The sequence below is a fragment of the Marmota marmota genome, unplaced genomic scaffold, assembly GCF_001458135.2.
Source record: "Marmota marmota marmota unplaced genomic scaffold, marMar, whole genome shotgun sequence".
NCBI lineage: Eukaryota > Metazoa > Chordata > Mammalia > Rodentia > Sciuridae > Marmota > Marmota marmota.
The window spans coordinates 21067748-21085261 of NW_026000005.1; the positions used below are offsets into that span (position 1 = coordinate 21067748).

General features: G+C 35.2%; 1 protein-coding gene across 1 annotated transcript in view; it reads right to left on the reverse strand.

The window, feature by feature from the left end:
- C2cd6 (C2 calcium dependent domain containing 6) overlaps window positions 1-17514 on the reverse strand; it is a 101556-nt gene that overhangs the window by 48894 nt on the left and 35148 nt on the right. The window contains 4 exon segments of the mRNA XM_015480974.2: window positions 5110-5403; window positions 6833-6876; window positions 9276-9354; window positions 11109-11214. Of these exon segments, the coding sequence (XP_015336460.2) occupies window positions 5110-5403; window positions 6833-6876; window positions 9276-9354; window positions 11109-11214 (523 nt within the window).

Sequence of the window (17514 nt, forward strand, 5' to 3'; positions counted from 1 at the left end):
AAAAAAAAAAAAAAAAAAAAAGAAAAAACTAAATAAAAACCTGTAAGCAAAAATTAAATATCTAGCCAAATTATCTTTCAAAAACCATGGTGGAAAAAAACACTCCCAGATTTTAAAATAATACCAAGCACAAATAAGAATACCACTTACTATTCCTTCATTAAATATTAATAAAAGCTCTTCTGAATATTTAAGGTCTTTGATCCACTTTGAGTTTATTTTCATACAGAGTGAGAGGTAGGGATCTATCTTTTACAGGTATTAAATCCAATTAATATAAGTATATACCATTCCTGGGAATATATCTGAAGGAATCAAAGTGAGTGGATACTAGCATTCCTTGGCTTGATATACTATACAATGTCTCTGCTTCATCTTCATTATTACCCTCTCCTCTGTGTGTCTAATCTTCCTCTGCCTCTTATGTAAGGATGGTACCCACCTGGGCAACCTACTATAATTTCCCCATCTCAAGGTCCACCACTTAATCACATCTGTAGTCTTTGTCATATAAGGTTAACATTTACAGGATCCAGAGATTAGGATATGATTTCTTTGGGTACTATTAGCCATCCTACTACAGAATAAATTCAAATAGTTGTCCCTTGGTATCCAGAGGGGGTTGGTCCCAGGTACTCTGATGATATCAGAATTCTGAGATGCTCAAGACCTTTTTACAAAATAATGTATAGTATTTGCATATAGCCTATACCTATCCTCATGTTATACTTTAAGTCATCTCTAGATTACATATAATAATCAATACTATGTAAATACCATGAAAATACTTGTTATACTGCATTGCTTAGGGAAAATGTCAAGAAAAAATCTGTTCATGTTCTATGCAGATATATTTTCTTTTAGAATAATTTCATTCTGCAATTAATTGAATCTGTGGATGAGGAACCTGAAGATATTACAGGGTAGATTACATATACTTTTATGTTAAATATAAATATAATTCTGACTGAAACCTTAAGCTATCATATAAGAAGTCTGGCTACCCTACTGTAAATAAACACATGGAGGCCACTAGAGTAGTTAAGAGTATGAAACTACATGGACTACAAGGCTCATTCATCTCAGGATCCTAATTGAGATAAACTTTCCAGTCATTTTCAATGAGGCACCAGATATATGAATGAGTCATCTTGGAGACAATTTAACCCAGGAAAGCCCCAGAAGACTGTATGTGAAGCAGAACTTCCCATATAAGTACAATCAACACACCAAAGGCATGGTGGTAAAATGTTTTCAGACACTTAAGCTTTGGGGTGGTTTGGCACGCAAATATATAAAAATAGGTACCTAGAGATAGATTGCTGCCACAACAAAAACCTAAAACAGTGCAATTTATTTGGGGACTGCATGTTAGACAATAGCTGAGGGAGCTTCAATAAAACTGTTAGATAATGCTGGAAGGACATGAAGGTAATTTTTACTAGGGACAAAAATAGTAACCAACTTTTTCTAGTTGTGAAAAGTGTGGCAACCCTGCTCCCTGTGTTAACGGGAAATAAAAGCACTGAGTATTTGGCTACAGAAATTTCTAGGAAGCATGATGAAAGTGACAAATGGATTCTTTTAGATGTCTATTACAAAATACAAATAAAAAGAAGTGACCTTTTCAAGCAGAATCCAGGAGAAATATTTATGAACCAGAATTTTTCTGGAATATAAAAGTGTGTCTCATACACACCTCTCCTAGTCAATGACCATCAAAGTAGGAAATGACCTCAGGGTGAAGATCAAATCTACAGCAATACCAGTAAAGTGTGGTGTCAAGGCCAAGATCACAGGGGTATGGATATAAGATTTGTTGTTAAAACCTCAAAAAGATGTAAGGTTGTACCTCATAGACCCACTGAGGAAGACAAAATTTATTCTCAGAATTTTAGGTAGCATCTCAATCCCTCTCTGCTAGACAGGAACATTTCTAAAATTCTTAAGGATGTTGTGTCACAGTACTCTGATTCTCAACTCAAGGAAATATAGGCCTTTCTTAAAGATATACAGGGGTATGATAATTGCCTAATTAAGATCAGAATTTAATACATAAAATGACCACAAAATCTTTAAAAGAATCATAGTATCTTGAACTGAAAAGAACAGGAACAGCTGGGCACCATGGCACACACCTATAATCCCAATAGCTCAGGAGGCTGAGGCAGGAGGATCACAAGTTCAAAGCCAGCCTCAGGAAAAGTAAGGCACTAACTAAGCAACTCAATGAGACCCTGTCTAGAAATAAAGTACAAAATAGGACTGGGGATGTGGCTCAGGGGTTGAGTATCCCTGAGGTTCAATACTTGGTACCCCCTCAAAAAAAGAATAGGAACAATTTAAAGTAAAAAGAGACACTCAAATCCCCAACTTTCAGGCAGAACACAAATTGAAAAGATATACAACTACAAACAGAAGTTCTTCCTTATGGAAAAAGAATTAATCTGAGGGAAAGCCAAGAACTTCAGAATTATTATGGTCTACTGACAGCTACATGTTTCATGTTGGCCCTCCTCCATCTTTGGAATCCTACATTTCTATTCTAGTTTTTCTGTTCTGGACTCACTATTGTATGTAGGGGACAGAAAACTGATAAATTCACAGATTTCAAAACTGAGAGGTACCACAACCAAGGAGCCTCTCTCATCTGGACTTGGTTTAGATGCTGAAATTCTGTATTTCAAGCCCAAGCTTAATGCAGTAATAGCATGAAGACTGAGGATCTGGGAAGGGAAATAAATACATTTTGCATGTGGGATGGAAATTACTTGCTAAGTAATTAAAAATCTGTAGTTAATCTCCAAATATGGTCCCCAATGAACCACACCTCCCAAGATTTATACCCTTCTGTGGTCCCCTCCATACTGAACTAAGCCTGGCACTTGCTATAACTAACAGATTCAGAGGAGATAAACCTGAATTAGTATGAAGCCAAAGTTTTCAGAGGTCCTGAAGCTTCTATTTCTGTAATTTGGAAGGCCTCAGCTGCCATATAAGTTCAGCTGCCTTGTTAAAAAGACCACATAGACCACAAGAGATCACATGGAGAGGTTGAGGGCCAATTTCTGAGAAAGTATATGCAGTATCAAACTAGATGTCCAAACAGCCCAGCTCAGCCCAGCCTTACAGCTGTTCCCATCAAAGTGTCAATCATATAAGTGAACCACCGTTAAGTATTTCAATCCAATCGAGCCCCTAAATGACCACAAGTCCAACAAATATCTAATATCATGTGAAGCAAAAGTGCCCAGCTAAGCATAGTCAGTCCCACAAAATCTTGAGACATAATAACTGTCTTAAGTCACTAAGTTTTAGGGTGGTTTGTTGTGCAGCAACAAATTATTTATCAAATGAAAAATGAACATTTTGGAAGTCAGACTGAATAAAATCAAAGGCAAACTACAAACTATGGAAAAGTACTTGACTATGCAAGTTGTCACTATTCTTAAACAGAAATAATTTAAAAATATATAATCCATATGTCTTCAAAAGAAGAAAAAATAGACAAAGGACATGGTCTTCTACTTATAGGGAAAATGAAAATGACTATTAAGCATGAAAAGGTTTTAATCATTATTTAGAGACTGTTAATACTCAAATACTGCTGGTGAATATGTAAAGTCGTACAATCTTTCTGGACAGTAATTTGTCAACATGCCATTTCTGTATTATTAGATAATCACATATTCAAATAAATAGTAAAAGAACACCAATTTCAAACTTTAAAAAATGTTCAAGAATATGCAAACTGTCTTAAAAAATCATAGAATAACCATACTTGAGGATATTTTGCATCTTACAAATTTTTGAAAATTCAGGTGTGCTTATAATGTTAACTCATAAAAGCAAAATATAAAATTATACGTATAGTTTTATCCAAGTTGTAAAATTAAAGTATATATATAGGAATAATGAAGATAAAGATAAATCTATAAATAGATATAATAAAATATAAACTTTCTAAATTTTATATGGTCATGCATTAGTAAAAAGAATAACTCCCTAGCTAGAGATATTTAATAAAATTGTATCTTTTGAAATTTGGAAGGGAATTTAGAAATGATCTGGTCTGATATAGCAAAGGATGAGGAAATAGTTCTACAGATTTAGGTGACAAAGCTAGCTGAAATATTTAGAAGCAGAGCCTTACTTTGAACCCTTACTTGATCCATACACCTTTTCATACTGTTTTTTAAAGAGCTACCTATAGTACACACCTGTCTGTAATTCCAGCTACTTTGGAGGTTGATACAGGAGTATCACAAAGTTAAAGGCCAACTTGAGCAACCTAACAAGACTCTGTCTCAAAATAAAAAATAAAGGTGGGACAGCACTGGGACTGGGGATGTAGCTCAGTGGTAGAGCATCCCTGGTTTCATCCCTGGTACCAAAATAAAAAGAGATACCTGTAATAGTGATTCAAATGGGATGCAAAGATCTAAGCAAAATACTATCATTTTGAGAAAGGCTTTACTCTGGTGTACCTTTAAATTTATATTCTTTTAAAAGTATAACATTATATGTAATAAGGATAACATATACTATTTTCTATAATATAAAATACAACAGTTTCATTAATTTTTCTACTGAAATAACTTCCCAGGCTTTTACATTTCCTTTGAATTTATATTTTGCTACTGATGTTAATTTTAAAAATGAACTTTAAAAAAGTTACACTTTCAGCAGAATTTTGCATGAGCCTAGGAGATTAGTTTGTATAATTTGTATCTCAGATCACTTTGCTTTTTCTTCAAAAGTTTTCCTCATTTATCAGTAAAAACTGGGTGTAGAAATATTTAATACATTTAGACACATTTCTACTTAGAGACATGAATATATTTTCAATTTATTTGTCTTTAATTTTTTTAAAAATAAATCATTTTCCCACTAGTCTGTACTTCAAATATGAAGATAGGCTAATTCAAGATCTTCTAAATCATGGCTTTGAAAGCTACCTTTCAATTTCAAATCTGGGGAAACTAAGCTTGTGCGCTTCCTTTCAGCTAAGGTTAGATAGCAGCTTTGCCACCTAGTTCCTCTTGAAGATGAAGCCAAATTCCTCCTCCTTATTGTCTCTGGCTCCATACAGATACTACTCAACCTTACCTCTGATAGAGCTGAAATTGCTTTTAAAATGCTTCGATGTGTGTCATCTGATTTTGCATCTGATAGAAATGGTATACTTCTCCTTTCCTCTGGCATGACTTCTGATTGGCCTTCACTGAAAAATGGTATTTTGTCCAGTAGGGTTTTTTCCTGCCTAGGAATAGAGGGCAGTAGAGAGTCTGAGGGTAGAGGTGTTGACATAACACTCTCAGGAGTAGCAAGAATTGAATAATCTTGGTCCAATAGGCTCGAAGTTGATGTAGGTACGCCTTCTTTATTATCATCACCCAGCAACTAGAAAATATAGCAATAAAACAAGCTACTAATTAAATGTTATTCACTAGAAAGTACTGAAAACAAATTAAAATCAATTGTACCCTTATCCTTTATCATGTTACCATGACTACATGGTAATGACTACATTAATTAACAAAAGGAATGATAAATTCTCTAATTCTGGAATCATGGAGTTATAGAATATATATATATATATATATATATATATATATATATATATATATATATATATTTATATTAAAAATGATAAAACAGTGGCTTATAAAATAATGGTTCTCTTAGGTCAGGATTTTATAATCAGTAACATCTTTAAAAAGAAAATCTGGGATCTGACATTTTAGTGTTATACTATCACCAATATGTTATGAAACATGGGAAATTTTAATAGAATAACACAAAGAACAATATTATAAAATAACAAGATATTATATAAAAGAAAGGAAATTTTAGTAGCAAAGTACTACAAAGAAGCATGTCATAAAGTAAAGGATAGCCTGTTTAGTTAAATAAATTCAGCTTTATGAAAAATTCAATGTATTCACTTTTTTTCTTCTCTCCTTGAACTGGGAAAGATAGTACACACTGATTCTTCAAATTTGTATTTATGAGCCTCTGACCAAAAAATGGAAATCATTAAATCCTACTTGTCAAGCAGTAGAAAAAAACTTTTCCTATTGTTTATATGGGATCTACTGTTATAATAGAATGGATGCCTGCTATAAAATTAGCTGAAGAGCAAATTATATTAAGTGAATTTCTTTTTGCTGATTTTTACTGTAAAATACATGATATTATTCCATGAACAAAGTTTATAATATGATAAAAGATTTGGTGAGAAAGAGCACAGAATGTGGGTAGGTCTATGGCAACCATGTCTAAGGTCTTATGTAGAATTTCATACTTTGTTCTTATCTTCCTTTCTTCCCTTCCTGAAAACCTTTTGTTTCCTATCTTCATATATATTCTTAAGGGCCACTGTTTTATGCTGAAACCAATATTTCCAGAGGGCAATTTAACTTTAAAAAATTGTACAATGGTATAAATGTTCTCATATAGAAATAACCATAAAACAACTGAATAATTTCTCAGGTGCTTTTTTTCTTTACATATGTAACTATTTCTCCATTCACAAATATTTCACCCCTGCTGGGTGTGGTGGAACATGCCTGTTATCTCAGCGACTCTAGAGGCTGAGGCAAGAGGATCACAAGTTCCAAGCTAGCCTCAGCAACTTAGCAAGGCCCTAAGCAACTTAGTGAGACCCTGTCTCTAAATGAAATGTACAAAAAGGCTGGGGATGTGGCTCAGTGGTTAAGTGCCCTAGATTCAATTCCTAGTATAAACAAAACAAAACAAAACAAAAAACAAGCATTTCACCCCTTCATAAAATAATGACTATTAGACATTTTCTTCCAACTTCCCTTACCTCACTTGGAGTAATTTCAGGTTCATTGTCTTTAACAGGGATATCTATTAAAAAAAAGCAAATTGAAGTACTTTGTTACACAAAACAATAAAAACATTATTTATATTTATGTACACAATAAATATTATTACACTTTTTCTCACTACAAACAAACATCAACTTAAGTCAAAGCACCTATCCTAACATAAACACTGCTTAGTTAAAATAGGGTGATGAATCTCTGGGAAGATGGAGGAGTAATAATCAAACAAGTATGGGGATGAAATCAAAACATACATGAAGGGATAAGATTTTCCTGTTATTTTTAATAAATATGCTATTTCCAAAAGTGCCTACACTATTTTATATTCCCACCAATAGTGTACAAGGGTCCCACTTTCTCTACACCCCTGACAAAATGTGTGATCTTTGGACTTTTTGATAACAGCTATACTAATACAACTGTGAGATAGTATCTCATTTTGATTCTGATTTGCACTTCCCTGATGATTAAAGATGTTGGGCATATTTTCAAACACCTACTGGTATATCTTCTTCAAAGAAGTATGTACTAAGGTCCTTAGCCTATTTTTTAATTGAGTTAGTTTGTTGTTATTGCTTGAGTTGAAGTTATTCCTTATATATTTTAAATATGAATCCCTTATCAGATATATGATTTGCAAATATTTTTTCCCTTTCTGTAGGTTATCTATTCACTCTGTTGTTTCTTTTATTGCACAGAAGCTTCTTGGCTGGAGGTAGCCCCATTCTCCATTGTTGCTTTTGTTGCCTTGTGGTTTTTGTCTATTAAAGAAATTACTGACCACACCAATGTCATTGAATTGTTCCTCTTTATTTTCTTCTAGGGGTTTTAGAGTTTCAGGAATTATGTTTAAGTCTTTAATCCATTTTCCTTTTCAGATAGTTCATGGTTGGTGTTCAGATTTTTGTATGCTGATTTCGTATCCTAAAACCTCACTGAATCCATGAATTAGTTTTAATGGGGTTTTTCTTCTAGAGGCTTTAGGATTTTCTACATATGAGATTATGACATCGGCAAAGAAAATTTTCCTTCATTCTTTCCAATTTGAAATCCTACTACTTATTTTTCTTGACTAATTGCTCTGAGTAGGAGTCTACGATATGAGCAAAAATTCAGGCAACTTCTTAGCTAGAATATAATACAAATGGCTTCTAGTCCAATTTCCAACAGAGTCCTCCTTCTCCTATAAAATCTCACAAGCCCAGTCTTTACTGTCCATAGTTGTATTGACATTCTGGTCTTCTGAACTCCCACCAGAATCACCCATTAAGCTCAACCTACAATAATCTAGAACATTCCTAGCTTGCATCTCTAGATATTTCAAAATTCTTTCCATAGTGGAATGAAGTGGCATAAGTCTATAATCCCAGTGGCTTGGGAGGTTAAGGCAGGAGGATTGCAAGTTCAAGGCCAGCTTCAACCAGTTTATCAAGGTACTAAGCAACTCAGTGAGATACTGTCTCTAAATAAAATAAACAAAGTGGCTAGGGATATAGCTCAGTGGTTAAGCATTCCCTGGATTCAATCTCTGATACAACAATAACAAAAAAATTCCTCCCAAATTCCAAAACACTCTAAAAGCTTCTAAACCACATGGTCAGGTTAGCCACAGAAATGACCCCAATTCTTGGTATCAATTTCTGTTTTAATCAGTTTTTTTCACTACTGTGGCCAAAAGTTCTGATAAGAATAATTTCAAAGGCAGAAAAGTTTATTTGGGGCTCATAGTTTCAGAGGTCTCAGTCCACAGATGGCCAACTCCATTTCTCAGGGCCAGAAGTGAGGCAGAACATCCTGGCAGAAGAATACGGCGGAGCAAAGTAGCTCAGGACATAGCACCAGGAAGGAGAAGGAAGGATGGAGGGAGAAGGAGAGAACAGTAGAGGAGAAGAGGAGGAGAGGGGCAGAGGTAGAGAAAGGGGGGAGAGGTGGGAACAGGGAGAGGGAGAGGGAGAGGGAGAGGGAGAGGGAGAGAGGGAGAGAGGGAGAGAGGGAGAGAGGGAGAGGGAGAGGGAGAGAGGGAGAGAGGGAGGGAGAGAGGGAGAGAGAGAGGGAGAGGGAGAGGGAGAGGGAGGGAGAAAGGGAGAAGGAGAAAGAGAGCTCCCATCTCACCACAGACAAAATATAAACCCCAAAGGCACACGGCCAATGACTCTCCACCCCCCCTCCAGACATACCCTACCTTCCTACAGTTCCACCCAGTTAATTCCTCTCAGGGGATTAATATACTGATTAGGTTAAACCTTTCATAACCCAATGATTTCACCACTAAACTTTCTTGCATTGTCTCACACATGAGCTTTTCGGGAACTTCTCACAAAACCATAACACTTACTTAGAATAAATTACTAATTTTTGTGATATAACACCTTGATTTTAATTATCTTCATAATAAACACAGAAATCAAGTTCGTTTCTTACATAATGTTGTGATATTTTCAGGCTTCTCTTCATCTAAATCATTACTCTCACTTTCAAGGTCTTCATCTAAATTACTTTCCTAAAATCACAGAAAGAAAGAAAAAATATTAGGGAAAATATTTAAGGAGGAAAAGGTTTTAGTTCCTTATTTTCATAACTTCTTTTTAATGCAATATTCTCCCCCATCCCCGGCTAAATCTACAAAGGACAGAGGATAAGACAGAGAAGTATTTGTAAGAAATTCAATCCAAAGACTACCATTTTAAAGAGGAATTGATATTCTAGAGAGAAGATATCCAATAATGGGTAGAGTATTTGAATAATGAATGTACATGATACACATAGGGTAAATTATATAATATTGTAACTTCAAGGACTAAGAAAGGGTACCCGTAGGTAACAGATTATTATTTTTATTGTAATCCATTATGGCTTATGACTTGAAAAAGGATGTATATTTTTATAAAATTCTAAGGAAAATTGGGTTTAAAAATAGTTAAAAGACAGAATGACAATGGGCTTTTTATAAAAAACTGATCTTTCAGTAACAACCCAAAGTCCATAGTTCTTTTAATTAATAACCCTCCAAATTTTCCCTAAAGTATTACTTCTGTATTAAAAAATACTTATTTGTTCCTGTAGCAACATGAACTCTGCCTATTATAGAGAAATTGAAACACATGAAAATATTAATGTTATGATTACTTTTTCAGGGTTATGATCTCAGTCAATGTTTCATCTTTTCACTGAGATAGCTATAAATTCTTTATTTCCAGATCAGTATAGGTGAGGTTGTATTTCTAAATATTAACTTTTACTCCTATCTGACAAGGATCTAGTATTAAAAAGACAAATCATTTAACTTAAAAATTGGCAAAGATCTGAAGAGAAAGAAATGGGCAGTAAACGTATGAAAAGATGCTCACAACATTAATCTATAGAGAAATGCAAATCAAAAGCACAATAAATCACCATGTCAAACCCACAAAGATGGCTATAGTAATAATAGTAATAAAATGGAAAATAATAAGAGTTAGTGAAGACTTGGAACTCTCTACTGATTGGAATATAAGGTAATACAAACCTCTGTGGAAAACAATTTGATACTTTTTCAAAAATTTAAACTGAGAATTACCATATGATGCAGGTACTCCTAGGTACTCAAGAGAATAAAGACATACACTCACACAAAAAACTTGCACATGAATGTCCAAAAGCATTATTATTCAAACTAGCTTAACAGTGAAAACAATGCAAATGTCCATCAGCTTATGATTATGAATAAACCAAAAGATGGCATATCCATTCAATGGAATGTCATTTGGAAATAAAAAGAAATGGAATACTTATACATATTACAACAAGAATAAACTTTGAAAACATTATGGCAACTGAAAAGGAAAATCATGAAGGACGATATATTGTTATGATTCCATTTATATGAAATGTGTAGGACAGGTAAATCTATAGAGAAGAAAGTTAGCTATTGTTGCATAGGGCTAGAGGACAATGGGTGGATTGAGGGAGTGCTGGCTAAAGGGTATGGGTGTGCTTTTGAGAGTAAAATATTCTCAAATTGATTGTGATGGTGGACACAATAAAGGCCATTAAACTGTACATTTTAAATGGATCAATATTGTTAAACCTAATAATTTATCATTAAATACTTAGTGAATGGAACATTATCAAAATAGGAAAGTGTGTGGGCCAAGAATAACATTTTACATGCTCTCCAAAAATAAGCGACATATGATCATCACTATTAATGACAATAATATTTCTTTTAAAAAAGTATTCAAAGCTCCAGGTGGAAGAATGTATTATGCCAATTACCGAAGATTCTTTAGGTTCCAATTTTGGGTTCAGAATGTTTTCTAAATAGTCAACTTTCTCTTTCCATGTACCCAGATTTCTATATTCTTTTTTCATTTTTTCCAGCCTAAAGAAAGTAATCAGTCATAGATGAAATAAGTCAGTAACAAAAGAATATGTATGTTATGATTCACATAGTATGATACACTTCTAAAAAGTTCTAAAAGAGACACACACACTATATTGTCTAGGGATATAGTCAAAAGAATGGAATGCTTACAACAAAAATGAGTGAAGTAGTTACCTGAAGATGGTTAGGGAGATTATCATAAGGGCATATAAAACACATTTCTGATATTGGTGGTATTGTATATCTTAATCTGACACATAAATATCTAGGTAATATAAACATGTTTCAGAAATTATTCAATACATATCATTCTAAGTGTTTTTAACCACACACCCTGGTCAGGTTGGGTTGCTTGAACAAAATGCTACAGATTGGGTAACTTAAACAACAGAAACAACAGACACCTATTTCTCACAGTTCTATAGGCTGAGAAGTCCAATATCAAGGTGCCAGCAAATCCAGTATCTGGTAAGGTACTCTTTCTGGTTTCAGATGTCCATCTTCTTGTATCCTCAGAGTGGAGAGGGATGGATCTCATGTTTCTTCTTTTAACAAGGGCATTAGTCCCATCTATAGGGCCTCACCATCAAACCTAAACTATTCCTAATTATCTCTCAGAGGTTCCACCTCCAAATACTGTAATATTGAGGATTAGGTTTTTAACATATGTATTAGGATGAGCAAGCCAAAAAATTCAGTTCATAGCACTCTACATACATATTTTATAAATTAATCAATGTATAATATGATAGTTTCCTTAAAACAGGTTTAAGGGGTTAGGGTTTAGCTCAGTAGTAAAGCACTTGCCTAGCATGTGGAAGGCCCTGGGTTCAATCCCCACCACTGCAAAAAATAAAGAAAAATAGAAAAACAGTTTTTAATAAAAGGAATTTAGCCTTTAATCCAAGAAATTTCAAAAGGCTTGAGTAATCTAAGGATGCAGCCATTAAAAATTAAATGGAAAAGAGAATGTTTTCCAATTCATTTCATGAGGACACTATGGCTTTGACAATAAAATCTGACAAAGACATTTTAGGCTAATATCATTCATAAACATAAATGAATAAAATATAGTTTCAGTCTGAAAAATCCAGTATTGTAGAAACAAAATAATATACAATGAACAAGTCAATTCATCCCAAGAATACAAGGGTGTTTTGATATTAACATTAGAAAATATAATTTAAATGTCATTTAACTGACTGAAAGAGAAAAAAATCATTAGACAAAATTCAACATCCACTCATGATTTTTTTTTTTAAAAAATTCTTAGATCACTAGGAACAATATTCAACAATATAGTTAACTGGCTGCAGCTCACATGCACATATGCATGCACACACGCACACACACATATACACAAAAGAACCTATATAAATAATGTTCTTCAATGTTAAATATTAGAAGTATTACTTTTAAAGATCATGAAGGAAAAAAAAGATCTCCACTGTTACCACTTTTATCAGACCCTGAATTGGTGCTTATAGCTAATATAATATGTCAAGGAAACAAAGTTAGAGGATAAGGTTTGGGGATAAAGAAACGAAACTGCTGTTATTTGTAGATGAAACGATTGTCTAAATAAATTACCTGAGAGATACTATAAATTAAATATAAATAATTTTAAGTATGAAAACAGTGAAACAGATATGAGAGGGAACTTCTGGGAAGGTAGTGGCAGCAAAGGCAGCATAATTTTTGAATCATCTTAACTCCCCACATAAAATTATAAAGAATATTGAGGTAGCAAACCCAAAAGCCTATGGACAACATTTATAAGAAACCATGCAGGAAAGTATATACACACATAAGACCTTCATGGCATCAACATATATGTGGGAGAAAGCAGTTAGTGTAAAAAGAGTAATATGATAGCCCTGAGAACAAAAGACCCCCAAAATAGCCAATAGGAGGTCACTGGAGAACACAGAGAGCCAATTTGAGAAAAGCAGTTGATATTGGGAGGGGTTTGTTCATTTAAATAGTAGTTGAGTACAAAGAATTCATGTAAGAGCTGATGAGGGGATTTAGGATGGTGGGTTAGAGGAAGGCTGCATTCTGTCGCTCCCTTACTTGGGATTCAAAAGTGGGAAAACTGCTTGTCAGTGTGGTAGGTAAAAGAGGGATTTCACTAAAATTCAATATTTGGACAGTCAGAGTGTCTAAGAGATTCAGATATTTGAGTCTATTAAAGAAAGAGTACATTGAAGCCAAGCCAGCTACACCAGTGGCAGTGGCAATAGTTCTAGTCTACCACATAGGGATGGGAGAGAAACACAATGGAGAGATTTGGCACAGAAAACATGTAACTTAGCTGATTCAGAGGCTGCAACATAAACTGGTGTTTGAAAAATGTTCAACTGGCAAGTGGAGAATTGAGGCGAGAAGCATTTGAGGAGTTCATACTGTAGCTTGCTGCTGCGGAGCCCAGGAGTTCATGGCAAACATTGCCATACTCTCCCAGCACTTAAGTGCCTACCATGTGGATTAGGGTTTACCTGCCAGGATATGAATGAAACAAAAACACAGAAAAGGTACCCAGGGGGATTCAAAGTAAGAAAAATGAAGGAGAGTCCAACTTGCTTTTCCCTACGTCTAGAGGCTTCTGTGACCAACTGAATAGGGTAGGAAATCTGAATATGTAGGTGTGAATATGTTCAGGGACTAAGTCTTGAAAGCCTATGTATGTTTGTGGGTAGAAGAAAGGGTGAAATTTGTTGCCCCTGCCCCACAAGCAAAATTTGTGGAAAGGTTCTAGGATTCAGACTCCCAGAAGAGATTGGCATCTGCTGAGCCCTAGGTGTGTATTAATTTAATCTCTCCAGAGCAGATACCACCCAAAAAAAGCCCCACGGCCTGATTAGATCCAAGCCTTAGCCACCAAAACTTCCTTTTGGTAACTCTGCAGCAGCCTCAACCTGGAAATACATTCGATCTGGTGTATCCAGGAAAAACTCCAATTGACATCCTACCTTATACTGGTCAGAAGGCAAGCTGAGAACTATTTCAACCAGCTTCAGTTTTAGATACTCCAACTGGCAGTTTGGTGAGCAACACAAAAAAAGAGAAAGGGGTTAACAACCCCCAGCCCTTGCTCTTTTTCTCTCTTAGTATATACCTCAAGAAAAAATGGAAAGGACAGATGGGCATAGGCAGTGACTATCCATTCTTTTCTTTTCTTTTTAATGAGAAAAAGGAAAAAGATTCATTATTTTGCTAGCAAAGGAGAAACACAGGGGACTCCTATCCTAGAAGCTGCCCATCAGGGGGCTTTCAAAGAGGTGATTCAAAGATTACATTCCACATGTTCCCTGTTGGAGTTGTAATTCACTTGTTAATTTGGGAGATAATAATTTCTGAGATCTTCTGGTACCATCCCCAAAGTCTGGATTACTTTATTCCTATGGTGGGTGTGTACTTAGAAGCAGATAACTTCCTACTATGGGGAAGAAAAGTAATCTTTTTTGCCTTGATGTTAGGGAGGGGAAAAGATTAGGGGAGGAGTAGAGAGAAAAAAAGATAAAGAAACATGTCCATTTTAAAATAAGTTGCAGTGCAGAGAAGCAAGGGCTATATTCAAAGCATAAAGTGGACCACTGTTACATTACCCCACTGTCAATTTCCACATCCCATTTCTATAGAAAAATGGGTAATGACATCTCCAAGCTGCTTCCTGCTGAAAGAGGGCAAAGTTGGGGGAAGTAAACCAAAATTCTTGTTCTCTATTAGGTAGGGCTTAAACAATTAAGGATATTCAGCATTAGGGCAGTCCAGAAGTCCACAGTGGCATCTGGCGGGTGACTGGACAACTCATACATAGGACAGGGATCATGCTAAGACAACAATAAATAAAACAGCAAAGCATTACATCTTGTAAACAATTAGCACAAAAGAAATTAAAATTTCAGCCAGCCTCTGAAAAACATGAAGCCAGTAACTCATAATATCAGTGAAAAGCAGATCAAATTTATCAGTGTAGGAGATTAGGAAGATTTGTAGGTCTATGAGGTCAGGCTCAAATTAACTCAGGAAAAATTTACAACTCTAAAATCCTTTGAGATCATTATTATTAAGCACTCCCGCACAAGCTTTCCTCTACTAGTAGTGCCATCTGCCAGGATATGTCAGGGTCTTGCTGACCATATGTGGTTTCTCTTGGAAGTATCAGGGACATTTCTCTGTTCACTTTTTAGACACTGTAAACCCTCTTCTAGCTTCCTATCACATTGTTTCCCTTGCTGAACTGTTTGTACCATCTTTTAGAACTAATTGCTTTATATAACTCCTTTCTCCACTATTCATGTTGTTGCAATTATTACTACTTTGGATGATATACAGTTGACACCTGCTGTTTGCTTTAATGCCAGATTTAGTTCATGGTTATTTATTGTTTTTGCTGTTGACATTTGCTGACTCCACCATTCCTTGTTTGTTTGTTGACTGGTTTTCATTGTGGGAATTACCGTTATAGATGTCATCCTAGAAACTAGGTATTTATATTAGTGCATCAGTTTTTGCTATTATTTATTTACTCCTATTCTGTGAAGTGCTGGAAACCTATAGGGACTATGTTGCTAAACTAACCCAAAACACAGAATACCTTGCTTCACACACAAATTAACATTGAAACTTCAACTATACTTTAATACAAAGAATAGATGAGGAAAAAGCCCAAACTAATGACCAGGTACCCAGTAGGAATGGCTAGGGGGTGGCCCTCAGGTCACATACACAGACATTCACTGCTAAGAGCAAAAAGTTAAAATTAGCACAAAGGCTGTGGGTAACACACCTATAAGGGGATATCAATCTAGATCACTCTCTGAGAAGTAATCTAGAGAAGATTTTGGAAAGAGAAGGCAGAACCCTAAAAAGGGCCACACGTGAGACTAGAAGAGAAATCCATCCCAACAGATGCATAAAAACCAATATAGGAATACAAGAAATATGAAAAGCAAGGTAACACAACACTTCCTAAAGCATATAATTTGCCATAAACAGACCCCAAAGGTATTGAAGTGGATGAAAGAATTTTTAAAATGATTATAAAAATGATCAATGAATTCTGAGAGAACACAGATAAAACAATTGTCTGTTCAGGATATGAATGAGAAATTTAGAAAGGAAATAGAGATAACTGAAAAAGAACCAAACAGGAATCTTTGAAATGAAAGGCACAATAAATTAATTTTTTAAAATGTTCAGTTGAAAGTCTCTCGAATAGAGTTGACCAAGCTGAAGAGAGAATCTCAGAGCAGGAAGACAAAGTGGCCAACCTTGAAAATTTAGACAGGATTTAAAGAAAAGAAAATAAGTAACCATAATCAGAATATACAAGAACTCTGGGACAATATTAAGACACTAAATCATTGAAATTGAGGAGAGTTGTAAGAGGCAGGCTAATGGCAAGAGTAACATTTTCAGGGAAATAAAAACAGAAAAATTTCCAAACCTTGAGAATGAGATACACATCCAGATATAGGAATCATTCATAACCCTAAATAGACAAGATCAAAAAAGAATTTCTCCATGACACATTAAAATGCCTAACACATAGAAAAAGGATACAATTGTAAAAGCCTCAAGAGAAAAACATAAGGTCATATTTAGAGGCACGACAATCAAAATTCGTTCCAATTTTCCAGCACAAAGCCAGGAGGATTTGAAATGATGTGTTCTAAGCACTGAACAAAAATAACTGTCAACTAAGATTGTTATATCCAGCAAAGCTATCCTTCAAAACTAAAGCAGAAAGAAAACCTTCCAAGATAGGCAGAAACTAAAAGATCTCATGACTACAAAACCAGCATTACAGAACTTACTAAAAGAAATACTCCATACATACAGAAGAAATCAAAAACAAACCCCAGTGCTCACAAATGAACAAAACTTATTTGAAGAGTAACCAAGCAAATGAGAAACAGGACCAAATTAATGTTACAATTAATAAAAAAGGCCAGAATTAATAAGAATCTCTCTATAATAACATTGAACGTAAACGATCTCAACTGAAGACTTAGACTGGCAGAATGACAAAAAAATCAAGACCAAACTGCGGCAGCCTAGGCCCAGCCCAGACTGCCCACACCAGCCTGCGTGGGACCCAGGCTCACAGTAGGCCCAGGTCCACCCATCCACCGGTGGGGCAGACACCTGCCAGAGCCCAGACACCCACCAGAGCCCAGCCTTCAGCACAGGACCACCTCTTCTGACCACCAGAGACTATCACAGGAACCCAGACCCTGACAAGATCCATCCACACCGACTTGCACAGTACCCAGGTCCAGGGTAGGTCTG